This window comes from Myxocyprinus asiaticus, chromosome 32, assembly GCF_019703515.2.
Source record: "Myxocyprinus asiaticus isolate MX2 ecotype Aquarium Trade chromosome 32, UBuf_Myxa_2, whole genome shotgun sequence".
NCBI lineage: Eukaryota > Metazoa > Chordata > Actinopteri > Cypriniformes > Catostomidae > Myxocyprinus > Myxocyprinus asiaticus.
Window position 1 is genome coordinate 19,764,073 of NC_059375.1, and position 19,067 is coordinate 19,783,139.

General features: G+C 35.5%; 3 protein-coding genes across 6 annotated transcripts; all 3 read right to left on the reverse strand.

The window, feature by feature from the left end:
• Nucleotides 1-2,344: 2,344 nt before the first annotated feature.
• LOC127423448 (parvalbumin, thymic CPV3-like) lies at nt 2,345-5,089 on the reverse strand. Of its 4 annotated transcripts, none has more exons than XM_051667748.1 (5): nt 4,862-5,089; nt 4,352-4,442; nt 4,012-4,178; nt 3,223-3,332; nt 2,345-2,583 (listed from the first exon to the last, which is right to left on the reverse strand). In XM_051667748.1, the coding sequence occupies exons 1-5, from the start codon at nt 4,924-4,926 to the stop codon at nt 2,558-2,560; spliced, it is 459 nt and encodes a 152-aa protein (XP_051523708.1). In that variant the 5' UTR covers nt 4,927-5,089; the 3' UTR covers nt 2,345-2,557. The 4 variants fall into 4 exon arrangements, with proteins under 4 accessions (XP_051523708.1, XP_051523709.1, XP_051523711.1 ...); XM_051667749.1 differs by having other exon boundaries at nt 4,352-4,439; nt 4,862-5,088; XM_051667751.1 differs by having other exon boundaries at nt 4,012-4,144; nt 4,372-4,439; nt 4,862-5,083.
• A 2,444-nt stretch (nt 5,090-7,533) lies between these two features.
• On the reverse strand, nt 7,534-9,288 carry LOC127423450 (parvalbumin alpha-like). The gene is made up of 5 exons (XM_051667754.1): nt 9,189-9,288; nt 8,571-8,638; nt 8,175-8,307; nt 7,888-7,997; nt 7,534-7,801 (listed from the first exon to the last, which is right to left on the reverse strand). The coding sequence occupies exons 2-5, from the start codon at nt 8,629-8,631 to the stop codon at nt 7,776-7,778; spliced, it is 330 nt and encodes a 109-aa protein (XP_051523714.1). The 5' UTR covers nt 8,632-8,638; nt 9,189-9,288; the 3' UTR covers nt 7,534-7,775.
• A 4,938-nt stretch (nt 9,289-14,226) lies between these two features.
• LOC127423449 (parvalbumin-2-like) lies at nt 14,227-16,291 on the reverse strand. Its single transcript, XM_051667753.1, has 5 exons — nt 16,196-16,291; nt 15,566-15,636; nt 15,295-15,427; nt 15,086-15,195; nt 14,227-14,488 (listed from the first exon to the last, which is right to left on the reverse strand). The coding sequence occupies exons 2-5, from the start codon at nt 15,624-15,626 to the stop codon at nt 14,463-14,465; spliced, it is 330 nt and encodes a 109-aa protein (XP_051523713.1). The 5' UTR covers nt 15,627-15,636; nt 16,196-16,291; the 3' UTR covers nt 14,227-14,462.
• Nucleotides 16,292-19,067: the final 2,776 nt, after the last annotated feature.

Sequence of the window (19,067 nt, forward strand, 5' to 3'; positions counted from 1 at the left end):
AATATATTGTTAATTGTTTGTTCATGTTACCTAATGCAATTACTAATGTTAAAAAATGGAACCTTATTATAAAGTGTTACCAATAATTCTTAAATAATTATTTTTATTTGGAAATTAGAAATTAGAACGGTTTCATTCTCATCATTTGCACATTTGTAATCACAGCAATTATATTCAGAGTTGGCAAAAAATCTGATGATAACAAAAAGATGAAATGCCATGTGTTATATCATTGGAAAGGTCTTAATTAGTAAAATGCAATGAGCAAATTTGTTTCATTCAGAGGCCAAACTGCAGTGAGTATTAGTGTGTGAAATTCCCACTAACACACATAAACATAAACCTGAGTGACGTTTTGTCACATTTTTCCCTATTACTTCCTAAAACATACAGTACATGTAACATAGACAATGACATATCGTAACTTATAGCAGACTATCCCGATTCAAATGAGCCCAAACACAACATAATATGATAAGAAGATCTTGAAATATTCCTCAAAGATTGTACATGGAAAGATGATGCACAAAAGGGCGCTCAGCACACATTGGGTGTGTGTGTGTACAGGTTTAACCTCCATTGTGGGGACCAAATGTCCCCACAAGGATAGTAAAACCTGAGATCACCTACACGAGGGAAATGGCTTAGTAAACATACTAAACGATAGTTTTATTTATCTATTTTTTTTATGTAAAAATGCAAAAAGGTTTCTGTGAGGGTTAGGTTTAGGAGTAAGGTTAGGGTTAGGGGATAAAACTTATCATTAGATCCGTATAAAATCCATAGAAGTCTATGAAAAATCCCCATGATGATATAAAACAAAATGCGCACGCGTGTGTGTGTTTGTGTATGTATATGTGTATGTGTGCACATGTCTGAGGACTTTGTGTGTGCAAACACACATCCACATATGTGCTTATCTAAAGAATTGGGATGCTACTGAACACTTCATATTTCTGTATTTTGTAATCTAATCCATTCATTTCCAATGGCTGGTCACTTTAGACTGGGAACACAACAAGTGTAACAAAGTGAAATAAAATTAATACAATTTTATGAAAATTAATTTTATTAGTCATTTGAACAGAATTTTATTCCAACTGATTGAAATAAACTACAGTTTTCAGAAAAAAAGTTAATCGGTCAGTTTGGACCAGAACAAAATATAAGAGTAAAAGAATAATGCACTTAGCTGTTTATTCCATTTTTGCCATAGTTTGGAGAAGTTTAGGTAAATGCTGTTCTCAAACTTTTGCTAGGGATGCCATTTTATGTAATTTACCTCAGAGTTCACAGTCACGTTTCAGTGTAAATCATTAAAGTAATAGTAGAGTAGAGTTCATTTTCTAAGTGAATACAGCATGGCCGAACGTTAAGAAGCAGGAATAATGTCACACATAGTTCAAAGTACATGCTAAATTCATGTCACATGCTGGTGTTTATCATGTACAGAATACCGCTTATTTTCTTTAATATGACAACAAGTGCTATTAAGGCAAATATTACAGATGCCAGTATCAATATCAATATACCTCTAAGTGTTTCTATTTTCTGAGGATAATTACAGATGGGTAATTACAGCAATTTTCATAAAAAGACTTTTTTTTTTTTTTCTATCTCTCTATTTTTCCTCTTTTGGAAAGTCATTGAAATGTAATGGTTGATTTTTTTATTTTGCTGTTGGAGCAACTGGGAATACAAAGATAATTTTTGATATGGTCTCCCAAGTACTGCTATAGAAGTTTATCCCACTATAGTTTACTTCTGCGTTCCAAACCCGGAAATGTGAAAAGGGTCCATTACAGAACATGATTTTTTTGTTTTTTCTCCCATTTTTCTCCCCAATTTGGAATGCCCAATTCCCAATGTGCTTTAGGTCCACGTGGTGGCGCAGTGACTCGCCTCAATCCGGGTGACTGAGGATGAATCTCAGTTGTCTCTGCGTCTGAGACCGTCAATCCACACATCTTATCACGTGGCTTGTTGAGAGCGATACCGCGGAGACATAGTGCATGTGGAGGCTTCACACTATTCTCCACGCACAACTCACCACGTGCCCCACTGAGAGCGAGAACCACATTATAGTGATCACAAGGAGGTTACCCTTTGTGACTCTACCCTCCCTAGCAACTGGGCCAATTTGGTTGCATAGGAGACCTGGCTGGAGTCACTCAGCATGCCCTGGATTCGACTCCAGGGGTGGTAGTCAACATCTTTAATTGCTAAGCTACCCAGGCCCCCCCACAGAACTTGATTAAACACCACAAAATCCTATTAGCCAAAGTGTCATATTTAAATTGGTCATTCTTCTAAAGCAGATTTAAAAGACAGTAAACCAAATGCATCAGTTTTAGTGACTTTATTTTATTTTCCCTGAACAGTTTTTCATTGGTCATTTGAAATAATTGTGGAACAATAAAACAGACATGTATGTTCAAAAGACAAATTCATGTGCTGATGCTTATTGTGAAATGAAATCCTATGTAAAAAGGGAAAGATGAAGCCACAGCACTCATGGCTGTAGGCCGCAGACTGAGTGTGACCGAGGCTTATTCTTTCAGGATAACACCATTGTTTGGAACTCTGCAGAGGAAGAGGAACATTAGATATCATAATTAGTGTTACATTCTCAAATATTTGCATGCTGCTGAAAGACTTTGCATCATCTAAGAGCGTGGGGATTGAAACAATTGTTGTCCTGTTCTTTGATCCTCTTATGCAGTGCAGTACAGTTTTTATCTTAAATAAATAATGAGTTTCAGTGAATATTGAGTAAACTATTAAATCTTAGCACTTGATGTCAGAGTATTGTTCAGTCTCACTTTCTCACAGTCTGTCTAAGAATGGGCTAAACTAATTTGCAAAAACCTACCACAAGTCATTTAGCCAATACAGTCTGCAAGACACTAAAAGTAACTTCTTTATTAACAAACGAATATTGAAGTCTGATCTGATACATGGTATGCTGCATGCATAATGTGATAGTAAATTATGAATAATAAATTAACAGACAAGAAAACAGAATAAAATGACAGAAACACACTTGTCTAATATAAATACTCCTATTTTTTTCACTTTGGAGGAATATTTCCAAATAAAATAGTTGTGAACTGAGCATGATAAGTTTGAGAACAGCATACTTAAAAAAAAACAAAACAAGTAGATGCATAAACACAATAAATGAAAACCACACTATTACAAGACTGTGAGAGAAAACATTACCTTCTGCTCCAATCTTTCCATCGCTATCATCATCTGCAGCTGTAAGGAGGCTCTTAATCTCCTTTTCTGTCAGAGTTCGTGCCCCCGGGAAAAACCGCTGGAGAAAGAACCTGATTCACACAAAACCATTGATGAGAAGAATGAACTATGCATTTTAGCAGATCTTCTTCTATGCATACACATACTATACTTCTGATCTTACCAAACAATTCAATATAAATGATCAAAAATGATCTCTTTCACCTGAAGAGTCCTGGATGTGAGCTAAAAATTAAATACTAGTGACCCTCAACGCACAGTGAATGTCATGGGTTAGATCAGCTGATGTCATTACATAATGCAGATAAATCACATAACAGGGACAGACAAAAACATAATGAAAGCATCTCCATCGATTACATCTAAAAAGGACTTAGTTTAAATAGAACACACTGGTAGTACCAGGTAAGACATGAGAATTTAACGTAAAGCTTAAACAAAAGCAATACTCTATGTGCAGGATTTTATTATGCATGTCTGAAAAGCATAAGCATATTATGATTAAAAGTAGGGCTGTTTTCTCTGATCGCATTGAACAACAGGCAGTATATTTAAGCCATTCAACTTTTATGAACTGTGCATTAGCGTTTTATAACACACAAAAAGATATTTTAAAGCATAAAATCAAATAAATTAATTACTTAAATAAAAATTATAAAACAATCAAATAAAATAACATAGCGCTGACTATTATTTTAGTGTCACAGATTGATGAATTCAATATCACCCAAAGAAGTTACGGTGACATACTTGAGCTCAGCCTCCTCAATAAATCCACTGTTGTCTTCATCTATAATGCGGAAGACATCCTTCACCTCTTGGGGACTTTTCTGACTCAGACCACAAAGTTGGAAAAACTTTTTATAACAAAAGGAGTCTGGAGCTGTTGGAGAAATGTTCATGAGAGTCCAATGATGCTGCAGACCAAACATCCAGATCCATCTCAACATGAAACATAGCTACTAAGTGTTACAATCAAAATATTCCTCTTATATATATATATATATATATATATATATATATATATATATATATATATATATATATATATATATATATATATATTTATATATATATATTAGTACTACACCTGGTTAATCTTTGCTATACCTTGGCAGTCTTTAACAGCATTCTCAATGGCTTCAGCGGAGAGGATGGAAGTAAGTGACATATTCAACCTGCTGGAAGATAAATGTCTTATTTTTTTCTTTAAATCTTTTAACTTTGATAGGCCTACATTTGTGCATCACCCCCCCCCCCCCCCCCCACCCCCCCACCCCCACCCCCACCCCCAAAGTTGTCAAATAAATTGTTGGCTACAACAACATCTAAATGACAGAAACATGACAGGCAATGTGCAAACACTATGACATTACCAAATCATCATCATCATACACTTGCTACAATTTTATCGACTACATTCCATTACTATAAAATCTTTCTCTCAAAATTGTGTTAAACATTAAAATAGACCACTTCAAACGAACAGTAAACGCATTTATGGTTAGCCTACATATGTGACGTTGATCGGTATTATTGTTATTATTATTATTATTATTATTATGTACTAATTGATGTGAAGCGGACAACAGCATCTCACCGCTTTGAAGTTTCTCGTCCCGGTGATCCAGAGCAGATGTAAGTCTGTGTGATAGTGCCTCTCATCCACTGCCAACTTTATATATATATATTTATATGCTAGTGGGACGGACAATGAGCGACGCTTGGGTTACCTGTCCGTGGATCAAATTCTTGTCTACTTGAATTTCTTGCCTAACTAATTATCCTTTACTCTTTAAATGAGGCTCAGACTGAATGAACAGACAGGCACCTGTACTCCGCCCAGTGCGTGCTTGATAGGAAAGAATCTCTCTCTCTCTCTTTCACACACACACACACACACACACACACACACACACACACACACACACACACACACACACACACACACCGAAAAGTTTGGTGTTAGATATTACATTTGTATTTCTTTGAAATCGTTGACCATTGTTCTTGCACCACCTTTGAGCTGTTTCACATGATTTAGTTGTGAAACACTATCACGTATTTGGTGGCCTGGACCAGTTAATTAATGTCAATACAGTTGATGTTGATATTTAAGTTTGCTGTTTCAAAGTTATGCATGCTGACTTACTTTAAAGGGATAGTTCACCCAAAAACTCTCTCATCCTCCAAAAGTGTATGAATTTCTTTCTTCTACAGAGCACAAACAAAGATTTTTAGAAGAATATTTCAGATCTGTAGGTCCTAAAAGTAATCTATAAGACTCCAGTGGTTTAGTCCATGTCTTCAGAAGCAATATGAAAAGTGTGGGTGAGAATCAGATCAATATTTAAGTAATTTTTGCTGTCAGTTCTCCTCTCTGCCCAGTAGGTGGCGATATGCACGTAGAATGTGAATCGCAAAAAAAGAAGAATGTGAAAGTACAAGTGGAGATTTATAGTAAAAAAGGATTAAAAGATGGAATAGAAAACATGGATTAAACCACTGTAGTCATATGGATTTCTTTTATGCTGCCTTTATGAGCTTTTTGGAGCTTCAATTTTTTTAAACATTTACTTGCATTGTATGGACTTACAGAGCTGAAATGTTATTCTAAAAATCTTTGTTTGTGTTCAGCAGAAGAAAGAAAGTTATACACATCTGGTTTGGCATGAGGTTGAGTATGATGAGAGAATTTTAATTTTTGGGTGAACTGTCCCTTTAAATTCTTAAAATTGATTTAATGCCACTGTTCATTTTGCATTTGCACCTTAACAAAATTTTGCTTTAGGCTAAAATAATTTTTTTTATTTGACTTTACTTTACAGTAAATGAGTAGTCAGGAGTCTAGTGCATTTAGTAAGACACAGACTAATCATCTACTAATGCAACACTGACTTTTCTCTTACTTTGTCAATAATCTGACCAACATCTTACAGAGTAATGACTGAACTCCCTGTAAATAAATTTTCCGAAGTCAGAATTCAAGGTAAAGTATACTTTACCTTAAATACATATGTATGTATGTATAAGATAATGGTCAACTTACTGAATGTTATTATGCAAGAACTAAATTAATGTTTAAAATGGTACTCAATGCCTCTATAAAGACACCTGTATCAAAATCAACATTATTTTCATATTGTAATTTCATGCATCAGACAAAAAAATAAAAATAAAAAAATAAATATTAAAAAAAAGCACGCAGAACTTTAAAGGTGCTCTGTGATAGGTAGATATGTAGTAGCCAACTAAAAAGTGATGGAGAACTGGCATTTCCAAGGGCCTTTGGCCTGTCATTGAAAGTGAAAGACAAGACACTAGAGCCTCCAGCTAACAAACCAATACACTCTAATGTCACTGAACTGACAGGTAGTGTTACGGTATAATGATCTATCCATTTACATTCTCTAATTTGTTAGTACAGTAGAGTCATCATGTCCTCTATTGCCTTTTTTAAGTCTGCAATTCACATTACTTTAATGATGAAAGAAATGAAATGAAATACGGATGTCAGAAATGGCTAAATATGCTGTACACTTCTAGTATACAAGCACTTTGGTCTTGAAAGTTTTTTAACGTGTAAGGTATGTAAAAGTTGTATGCAACATGTGTAATGTTATGCTTGTTTTACAGTAATGTGCAGTACAGACACCCTCTAGTGGTGGCCACATGCTACTTCAAGGTAGCTGATTGTGCTCAGTATCATCAGCATCCTCAGTTTGGTTCTCAGTCAGGATGACTTAAAATGATTTTAAATATGTTTATAAGTTAATAATAATTATAATGATCTAACTTAACAAAAATGCTACCAACATCTAAAAATCAAGATGTAAACTGACATGGGGGTTCGGGGGTGGGGGGGGGGGGGGGGTGTGTGTGGGGGTGGGGGGGGTGGGGTGGGGTGGGGGTGGGGGGGGTGCTTTGAATATTGTCTTTGGGCTTTGGATTCAAAAAGGTTGAGAACCACTGGTTCACATGAAGCACTACAATTCTGGCAGAATTGTTGTTCCAAGTCCCAGTTAGTGAAATGTTTAATAGTAACAGCGTTGTCTCAAGCGCATGTTCCTAAGATATGCAATACTATATTAAACTTTACTATTCTATTTAATACAATCATCTGTAAAGTATGTATCATACCAACAAGGCAAAAGGCACAGCATCCTCCTTATACTCAAAAATAGCTATGCTAAAGTTGGTGCAAATGAGTGAATTCAGAATGTCAAACACAATATAATCTGTTTATACAGTAAGAAGAGGAAAACTCAAAAATGAAAAATAGTATTTATTTCTTTTCTTACTGTCCTTTCCCCAAAACAGCATCAAAGATTTTACAGTAACCAACATTCATATCTACAACACGAAAGACCGTGTGAAATTTACAACCATTCTGGACGAAGTGCAGCATGGGAGTGGACAGTCAGAAATGTATAAAAATCAGCCACCCAGATAAAAATGTGGAGATCTCAGGCTTCGTTACTAGTTGAGAGCAAGAGTTGTTGGTCGGGCGCCATTTATGCCTTGACCAAGGCAGCAAACTCTGTAAATTGAAGGAGAAATAACTAGTCAGAAGACATTGTGAAACAATTGTAACGAGTGATATATTCAAGGGAGCAAGCTCCTCACCCTCAGCTCCAATCATGCCATCACCATCAGCATCCCCAGCTTTCAGGAAGGCCTTTGTCTCTGCATCAGTGAGTGCCCGGGCACCGGCAGAAAAGTTCTGCAGGAACAGTCTGAAGCACACAAGTAGACAATCAACCTCAAAGTATTTACTAACTAAAAGAGTCACCATTCCATGGCGTGAAACAGGAGACACCAGTAAGACACCCTATAGCCAATAAGTCATTACAAATGTCTCTTTTGTTTATTTAGTATGGAAGGCTTCTGGTTTGACCTAAATATTGACTTACTTAAGCTCATCCTCCTCAATGAAGCCGCTCTTGTCCTGGTCAATGACAGCAAAGGCCTTTTTGATGTCATCAGGAGTCTTGGCGGTCAGACCAACCTTGGCAAAGAAATCCTTGTAGTTGAAGGAGTCAGCAGCTGGAAGGTCATTTTGTCAGGTTGTTAGAATAATGATGGCACTGGTAAGTTTGAGTTTTAAGCAGATGCACTACACATTAGTGGAGCTAGAAGGTCCACAAAGAGAAATTTGGATTAAAGGATTGCAGGGAATTCTGACAGACTTTGAATTAAAATATGAAAAACTGGAAAAACTGAAACATATAAAGCCATAATATCTAACAAATCATGTTTACAATTTTGTTATAAAAATTTATCCTCTAGCTTTGGTCCAGAGACATTACCTTGACAGCCCTGCAGGGCTGCAGTGATGTCAGCCTCATTCAGAATGCCAGCGAATGCCATTTTTAGCCTACAAAAATTGCAGAGGTTACATAATTGAATAATTTCAGCTTCATCATTGGCCAGCCTGCAATAGTTATAAAAAAATAGCTATTTTTACCTGAACTATCTCGTAAAAATTAGTTTTGTTAGTGTATCCTAATGTATTCAGATTGATACAGACAAGTTAAATAACATTTTCTGACTTGAATCAACCTAGATGTTACCATTCGAAGCACATTTTACATTTTATACAATGGTATTTTAACTTGTCATATAAATTGCATATGTCTTTAACAACATAGTGCAACGTAGTGCTCGAAATTAATGTAAACCAAATGGTAAATCCCACCCAGTCCTCAGCGTAATAAAGAACGATATCCCCATGCCATGTACAATGAAGTCAAGTCCAAACTCGAGGTCACAAATTATTCCCAGGTCAGATGGCTGAGACTTAATAATGAAACACAATCCTCTCCGTATCAACCAAGAGTCAAAGTGCCATTGTTGCTTGTCGTTTCCCCCTTTTCGTTGCAAGATATTGTCAGCTGTCTACTTGTTTCATCTTTGAAGCCACTCACCTCTGGTTGTCTTTGGGGTTTGGGTTTGGATTCGCAGGGATGAAACTGGCTACTGCAGTGAGCGCCAACTCTGTGGCTTCCACTTTATATACCACGACTCAACAGAAATATAAGGCATAATGTAATGGACACCGCATGCAAGGCAGTTGGTTGAAAAACTTGTCCAGTAGTCAGGCCGTTCTATTTATATGCTCTTAAATGAAGATGCTTAAAAGGTACCTATGTATAAGTCCTTAATATCGTGGGACTAATAATATACAATGCTGATATGGATGAAAGTCTTGTCGTATGAAATTGGGAAGATGAAAAAGAAGAGTTAAGGTAATTTTGCCTTTGAGAAATTCAGTTCACTGTACAGTTACACAATTTACCTCGGTGCCTCAACAGGAAGCAAACTCACATTGTAGAGGTTGTAATGTGTGTGTTGAAATAAAAGGAACATTTAAACAATTAAACTTTTCGCACCTTCTTTTGCATCTACATATTGTTGTGTTACATATAGGCTACATTGCTTGCCAAAGTCACGTTTGATTTCAGTGAAGCTATGACCAATAGCTGGATGTTGCTTATAGGATTGTAAATTATTTTGATGATTTTAATTTGATGCTATCTGAAACTGTACATTTTTGTTGGTACATTACACACACTGAGCTCTTTATTAAGAACACTATGGTCCTAATAAAGTGCCAGACTGGTCTTCTGCTGTTGTGGCCCATCAGCCTCAAGGTTCAACGTGTTGTGCATTCTGAGATGCTATTCTGCTCACTACAATTTTACAGAGAGGTTTTACAATTTTAGCCTTTCTGTCGCTCGAACCAGTGTGGCCATTCTCCATTGACCTCTCTCATCAACAAGACATTTTCATCCGCAGAACTGACACTCACTGGATGTTTTTTGGTTTTGGCACCATTCTGAGTAAACTCTAGAGACTGTTGTGTGTGAAAATCCCAGGAGATCTTCAGTTACAGAAATACTCAAACCAGCCCGTCAGGCACCAACAATCATGCCACAATTGAAATCACTGAGATCACATTTTTTCTCCATTGTAATGGTTGGTGTGAACATTAACTGAAGCTTCTGACCCGTATCTGCATGATTTTATGCACTGAACTACTACCACACGATTGGCTGTTTAGATAATCGCATGAATATGTAGGTGTACAGGTGTTCCTAATAAAGTGCTCAGTGAGTGTATTATAAGTAGATGAATTATTAAAAAAAGTATTCCAATAAATTATTGAATAGTTAATAAAGTGATGTGATTTTAATATTTTTTTATTTGCACTGTAAAAAATCACCAGAATTTCACCAGATTTAACAGTAATTTTGTACAATAAAATACTGTATTCAGAATTTTACTGTAAAATCAATGCAGGCTAGGCAATTTTCTCTCATAACACAACAAATTACTGTAAAAAAATGAAATAAGAATATTGCACAGCACTGTGGGATAATTGTGTAAATAGTTGTTTAGTTTTTAGTCACCATTATGGTGTTTAGTATTCCCTTTGGACTTATTTATTTCGAAAACGTTTTTGGCAGGTGTAAATAGTGTTAGATGCTATCTGCACCACTAATTAAATACTAACATACAGTATAGTGGCATCACTGCAGCATGTTCGTAGTGTTTATTTAGAGTCCTATAGACACCCAACACCAACCCCTGCCCCTAAACCTAACCTTAACCTTACCTTACTAAGATTTACCATAGTTTTACTGCAGTAACCATAGTATCACCATGGTATTTGGTGGTAAAATCATAGTAAACCACAAAATTAAACATGGTTACTATATTAACACCATATAACTTTAGTAACACCATGGTTAATTGCATTAAAACTATAGCCAGCTGGTGCAGTTGTGTTTAAGGGCACAAGTTGTTGCATGGAGAAAATTAGTTCAATCAAATAACTGACTAAGTCTTATGATGTGTAGTCTACCCTGTATGGTGGATTTGAAAGTAAGGAAATATAATCATTTTAATTAAACAATGAGGGAGGGATGTTTACAACACAAGGAAGGCTATGATATGATTTACTTCTCATGAACATTTAGTATGAGCTGTCAATCAGGTACTCACATATATCATCATTTAGCATAAAATACTTATCAGTTGATACAATTAACAAACACTGTAGATTAAAAAAAAAATACAGATGATCATTGTGATTCTACAATGCAGCACTGCCACATTACAGTAATTTCCTTGCCCTGTTTACTGTGAAGTCAGTATAAAGTTGTCTTTTAATTGTAATAATTTATGAAAAATACTACTGTAAAATATACTGTGAAAGTCCTGCAACTACAGTAGTAGCCAAGAATATAATGTAAACTTATACTACATTGTATTTACAGTGTGCTTATGTATGGGTGGTTCTCCTATTAGAGGCACTTCTGACTATATGAAATCTTGAAAAATGTAATTTCATCAATTTTTTTATTTTATTTACAGTGGCAAGAAAAAATCTATTAACCTATTGGAATTAGCTGGTTTTCTTCATTAATTGGTCATAAAATGTGATATCATCTTCATCAAAGTCACAATTACTTTATAGACAAACACAATGTGCTTCAGCTAACAGCACACAAACAATTATAATCTTTGATGTCTTTATTGAACACATCCCATTAAACATTCAGATTGGAAAAAGTAAGTGAACCCTTGAATTTAATAACTGTTTGATCCTCCTTTGGCAGCAATAATCTCAACCAAGTGTTTCTGTTAGCTGCAGATTAGATCTGCACAATGTTCAGAAGGAATTCTGGAAAATTCTTCCTTACAGAACTGCTTCAGCTCAGCCATATTCTTAGGATGTCTGGTGTGAACGGCTCTCTTGAGGTCATTCCACAACATCTCTATTGGGTTAAGGATTTTCTTTTTTTAATCCATTCTGAAGTGGATTTAGATTCTGTAGCTGGCACATAGCCTCCCTGGCATTATCCTGTAGGATATCTTGATAAACTTGGGAATTCATTTTTCCCTTGATGATGGCAAGTGGTCCAGGTCCAGAAGCAGCAAAGCAGCCCCAAATTATGATGCTCCCTCCACCGTACTTCACCTTTGAGATGATGTTTTTATGTTGGTATGTGGTGCCCTTTTTATGCCATACGTAGTGCTGCACGTTCTTCCCAAACAATTCAATTCAGTCCACAAAATAGTTTTCCAGTAGCGTTGTGGAGTGTCAAGGTGGTCTTTGGCAAACTTCAGGCACACAGCAATGTTTTTGTTGGAAAGCAGCGGCTTCCTTCGTGGTGTACTGCCATGGACACCATGCCTGTTTAATGTTTTCCGTATAGTAGACTCATGAACAGAGATGTTAACCAGTTCCAATGATTCCTTCAAGTCTTTAGCTGTCACTCAAGGGTTCTTTTTTTACCTCATTGAGCATTGTGCTGTGTGCCCTTTGAGTCATCTTGGCTGGACGGCCACTTCTAGAGAGAGTAGCCACAGTACTAAATCGTCTCCATTTAAAGACAATTTGTCTAACTGTATACAGATGAATATCTAAGCTCTTAAAGATAATTTTGTAACCCTTTCCAGCTTTATGCAAAGCAACAATTCTTGATCGTAGGTTTTCTGAGATCTATTTTTCTTTTTTGTAAGGCATGGTCCACATCAGCAGGTGCTTCTTGTGAATAGCAAACTCAAAATGTTTTAGTGTTTTTTACAAGTCAAAGTAGCTCTAACCCACACCTCCAATCTCATTTCATTAATTGGTTGCCAGGTTTGTCAACTCCTGACTCTAATTAGCTATGGTTGATGTAATTAGCCTAGGGGTTTGCTTACTTTTTCCACCGCACTGTGAATGTTTAATGGCATGTGTTCAATAAAGACATAAATGTTTATAATTGTTTGTGTGTTGTTAGCTTACATTGTGTTTGTCTATACTTGTGACTTTGATGAAGATGAGATCACATTGTATGACCAATTAATGCAGAAACCCAGCTGATACCAAAGGGTTCACATACATCTTGCCACTGTAAATTATTTTATTTTTTTTGAAGAAATTAAATTTTTCAAGATTTTATATAGTCACATTTACTCACCCTCATGCCATCACAGATGTTTATGACTTTCTTCTGCTGAACACAAAGATTTTTAGAAGAATATTTCAGCTCTGTAGATCCACACAATGCAAGTGAATGGTGACAAACATTCTGAAGGTCCAAAAAGCACATAAAAGCAGCATAAAAGTAATCCATACCATTCCAGTGGTTAAATCCATGTCTTCAGAAGTGATATGATAGGAGTGGATGAGAAACAGATCAATATTAAAGTCCTTTTTCACTATAACATTTCCACTTTCACTTTCACATTCTTTTGTTTTTGGTGATTCGCATTCTTTGTGCATATCGCCAATTACTGGGCAGGGAGGATAATGCCTGCACAAGGCTCATTAGCTCACTTCCTGGTGATCATGAGGACATTAATTGAGCTTGTAAAGACATCCTCTTTAAATCCCTGTGGTGGACAGGGGACACACTAAGCACCTGACATTAATGCTTCCATTCACTGCTTTCCTCTGTTATCTGAACAATTGCTTTTAGAACAGTTGGCAGTATTGTAATGCCTGTGCATCATATGGTTGTCTGAAATGAATAGGGAAGACTAGGGCTAGTTTTCACATTGTAACAGTGGTTTTGTATGTTGGTTTCAAATACCAAGTTTGAAAAATTATCTTTAATTAGAATATTTTGGTGAACATATGTTTGTTTTCGCATTTAGGTAAACAAGTGAAAACAATAAAGCCACACTAGCATGCAAGGCGTCAGCTATTTCATGAAGGTACATTTTAATTGAAAGGTTTAACAGTGTTCTCAAGTCAACAGTATTTTTCAGATAGGTCAGGTCAGGGCACTTTACCATGTGTTTTAAATTTTACAAATTTATGTTAAATGCATGTGACAACTAGCTTCGGTCTACCCTATATGCTATGAGAGTTTATACATTCTATATATTTTTTTTCATTCATATCTTTTCAAACAGATTGAAGACTTGTTTTCACATTTCAAGGAAGTAATTTAGCAGAGGACGCTGTTTTACATCAAATGTTTGTTTATTTCCTTTTCCAAAGTGCAAAAGAGATTGTATGCTTGCACACAGAAGGTTTTCCACAAAACAATACAATTAAACAACATTAGTAATAAATAGCTTTTCAGGACATTGAGCATTTGTTCTTTGCAAGGAGGAGTTTGCAGGGCATTCATAAATAAATATAAAAAAGATGATAATTAAACAGAGCTCTGGTTCCAAAGATGAGAGTCCATGAATGCTTAAGCCTTAACAAGGAGAGCAAACTCTGTGAAAACAAATTGAAAAAGAAAAATATTACATTCTGAACTGTTAATTTAAACAATTCATATCAGTAAGAACAGGTTGATGCTTAGATGTTACAACGTGATATCCTGACTAACAAAATCCGGGCGTTTTTACTTGGATGTAATCATTTTCAGTCAGATTCCAAATCATTTATATGTAAGTTATTATTATGTAACTAAACAATTATTGATGCTTATGGATCGATGTAGCTCGCCTATGATCAGTTTTGTCTAACAATGCCCTTTTATATTGTCTCACTAGAGAATGTTTTTAAATTAGGTCAAGTATCGTTGGATTTGGGCCGCTGGTTTGTCACAAATTAGTGTGACATTTCTGTAATCAGATAGGCCTACTTCAAATCTAAAACACTTCCATTAGAAATGGAATGTTAGAGTTATAATAGTAAGATAAAAAGATCAATATCAAAATCAGTTCATTGTGGTATGAACTGAGAAAGTACTGAATGATGTATAACAGTGTGACAGTAAACAAGATTTTCCTTTTTTTTTTTTAAGTGCAGCTTCAAAACTCATAGTGTTCAATTAAGTTTAATTATGTTTCATCCTAAAACACATACCATCAACTCCGATTTTGCCGTCACCGTCGCTGTCACCAGCTGAGAGGAAGGCCTTGGTCTCAGCATCGGTCAATGCCCTGGCACCAGCGGAGAAGGTCTGCAGGAACAGTCTGGGAACATTTGCAAAGGATGCAAATTAATAAACATTCTGGAACACCATATTACATTTTAATTTAATCTTGAAAATGGTAAATCTGTTGCTTTCTTACTTCAGCTCATCCTCCTCAATGAAGCCGCTCTTGTCCTGGTCAATGACGAAGAAGGCCTTCTTGATGTCTTCAGGGGACTTGGCGGTCAGGCCTACCTTGGCAAAGAAGGTCTTGTAGTTGAAGGAGTCAGCAGCTGCAATTACACGCAAAGAGCATTATTTGTTAGGCTTTAAACATTTCACTGTAATCCATGTCTGCATATCAAGCAAGATGCACCTGTATAATTTTATCAGCATTATTTTTGTGGAAAATTAGAGCAGGTGTGCCTTACCAGAGCAATCCTTAAGGGCCGCAGCCACATCCTCATCCTTGAGAATTCCAGCAAATGCCATTTTGAGATATCTGGAAATTAGAGCCAAACTAGAGGATAAGCTTTCTGAATTAAAGATGCACAAAGGGTATTGTCAGTGAATACCACACATAATAGCCAACAAATATTACAAGCTTTTAAAGCAGATAATTTATAACTCTTCACATTTTTAACAAATCCCCCCAACCCCACCCAAAAGGGAATTAGTCTTTACTAATTCCTTAATTTAATAATTTAGCAGAAAATGGAAAGCAGGAATGAAGTTGATCCACCTCCAAACATAATGTTTAAAAATCAGTGTCAGTTGACTTATTAGATTAACCTTCCTCCTATAAATATGATGTTTGTCTCAGTGAGAATGGCAACTAATTCATCTTTAAAAAATGAAAATCATTACAAGTTCATCCAAAACTCAGAAAGTAGCAGATCCTTGGTGTAATTTTGTGTATTCAGTCCTGCTGCGAAATTTTAAGTCCGTTTCCATCCTCATTTTGTTCCTCCATTTCTTGTTAAACATATTCCATAGTGAAAAAGATTCGAGCCCTGATGCGTGAATCCACAGAGTGATTTGACCTCTCTTGGCAAACTCACCTTTGCGCTGCTCTTACAACAGTTCCACAGATGTGCGACGGCTACTCAAGCACCGATGGGCCTGACTTTTATACCCTTTACTCAGGGGCTGTAACAGACACCAGTTGCTTAGGTTGGGTATACATTCGAAAAAATGTGTCCACTTGTCAAATAGAGCTATTTTTATCTTTTCAACTGGGGATGCTCTAAGTCCATATGGGTAACACAAGAGGGAATTTCAGGTTGCCTGTGTACTGATATGTGCTGTGTGTTTGCAAGAAAACATGTGCAATGTAATGTATACATAGTGTGATTCTCTGAGATGTAAATCTTTTTTTTTAATTTGGAATTTGAATTACTTTTTTGCCCGTTTTACAGCCGTTAACCACTGCTGGGGGGGGGGGGGGGTGGTTGCAACCCATTTACAGTCTCTGGACTATATATAATCTATACATGCAGTAAGACGAAGCTAAGCAGACTCTGGGACAGCTGAGACAGAAGAGCAAAAGTTTTGAATAACTGGAAAACACTTAAGTTTTCTTCTCAGAAGAAGGCTATCACATGCCTTACTAAATATGTGTATTCAACACTGTAATCGCATACACAACATATAGCCATTACTAGTTTATAGATTGTTAAATAAACACTAATAGGTCTATAGAATTGTTTCTTCCATTATAGACAGTCTTTCTCAAGTATATTTTTCTTTTACGTTGTTTTTCTGAAAGTCTCTCAAAGGCAGAAACATACTGGGGGAGATTTGTGAGAAATTTAGAATTGCAGAGTTGTATATTTGAGCCATTTCAGATGGACTGGTCAAAGGTCACAGAACATTTCTGCAGGTTTTAGGCAGAGAGAGAGAGAGAGAGAGCGAGAGAGAGAGAGAGAGAGAGAGAGAGAGCAAAAATTAAACTAAGGATGTTTTATCAAATGCTTTGAATGGCTTAAAACCCTGCATCATTGGTTCTAGGTTATTAGGTCTTTATTTAACTTGGTCTGAAAATTATGTGGAAAAATACACTGAATAATGTTAAGACTCAACAAATTTGCCACAAGTTGAAATGGCTAACACAGCAGAATTTTTTGTGAGTGTGTGTTTGATGGTTAGTCATCATTATATGCAATTTTACATGCAACAAATATTATTTAATCAGCTTTATTTTATATATCACTTTCTCTTGTATTGAATCTGTGCACAATAACATACAGTAAAAAATCCTCAAAATCCAGCTTTGAAAAATACAACTGAAAAGACCCCAGTGGCAAAACTATGCTTTCTTTTCATTCAAAGTGTTTGACAGTCACAGGTTTCAGGAAGCATTAACATGGCTCAGAATTCTGAAGGAAATTATGAAACATACATTAATCTTTTATAATATATTTTATTACGATTTTATTACAATGAGCAAGTGTATTTGGTATTTGCTCTTTATGTGTGTTAAACATTTTAGATCTGAACTTCCCAGCCAATCTTCCCATCCCCAACCATATCTCCTGCCATGAGAAAGGCCTTGGTTTCAGCTGCTGTAAGAGTACGTGCTGCTTTAAAGTTCTGCAGAAACACCCTAGAAAATGATTGAAAATAGTACAAGTAAACATAGACCATATAGAGCTAAAAAATGACTAATCTATTGTATCTTGTGTATCTTGTGTAATATAGCATTAAATAGGTTACATTTATTTATCAAATAGCATTGTGCATTACTGTCAGCTGAAATTTGACAAATTTTTAAGACGCACATTTTTAAGCACATTAGGAGAAGCAATTTTAATTGTTACTAGAGTAAATCTGTGCCTCAACCTATAAACGAACAAACAAACAAAAAAATCTCATGATTTGTATTAAACCTTATGTGTTGCTAAGTAACAACAGGTTATATTTGGTTCAATTAAATGTTAAAGGGATAGTTCACTCTAAAATTTGGATTATGTCATCATTTACTCATCCTTATGTTGTTCCAAACCCATATGACTTTCTTATTTCCATAGAACCCTAAAGGAGATGTTAGGCAGAGTGTCTCAGTCACCATTCACTTTCATTGCATTTTTTCCATACAATAAAAATGAGTTGCCCTATTATTCTGTTCAGAGCTAGTAATGTAACACAGTAAAGCTTTGCCAAAATGTGCAATTATTTGATCTTTTTTCAGTCTTGAAATTTGATTGATTCACTTTTTCTACAGAAAAGGATCTAGCTCAAAGACGTTTCTTTGTTGTTTGTTTTGTTTTTTTTGTTTTGCTTTTTTTGTTTTGCTTTGCTTTTTTGTTTTTTGTTTTGTTTTGCTGTTTTGCTTTGCTTTGCTGCTTTGCTTTTTTGTTTTGTTTTGTTTTGTTTTGTTTGTTTTGTTTTGTTTTGCTGTTTTGCTTTGCTTTGCTTTGCTTTGCTTTGCTTTTTTGTTTTGTTTTGCTTTGCTTTGCTTTGCTTTGATTTTTTGTTTTGTTTTGCTTTGCTTTGCTTTGCTTTGCTTTGCTTTTTTGTTTTGTTTTGCTTTTTTGTTTTGTTTTGTTTTGCTTTGCTTTGCTTTGCTTTTTTGTTTTGTTTTGTTTTGTTTTCTTTAGCTGTTTTGCTTTGCTTTGCTTTTTTGTTTTGCTTTGCTTTGCTTTGCTTTGCTTTGATTTTTTGTTTTGTTTTGCTTTGCTTTGCTTTGCTTTGCTTTTTTGTTTTGTTTTGCTTTTTTGTTTTGTTTTGCTTTTTTGTTTTGCTTTGCTTTGCTTTGCTTTGCTTTTTTGTTTTGTTTTGTTTTGTTTTCTTTAGCTGTTTTGCTTTGCTTTGCTTTTTTGTTTTGTTTTGCTTTGCTTTGCTTTGCTTTGATTTTTTGTTTTGTTTTGCTTTGCTTTGCTTTGCTTTGCTTTTTTGTTTTGTTTTGCTTTTTTGTTTTGTTTTGTTTTGCTT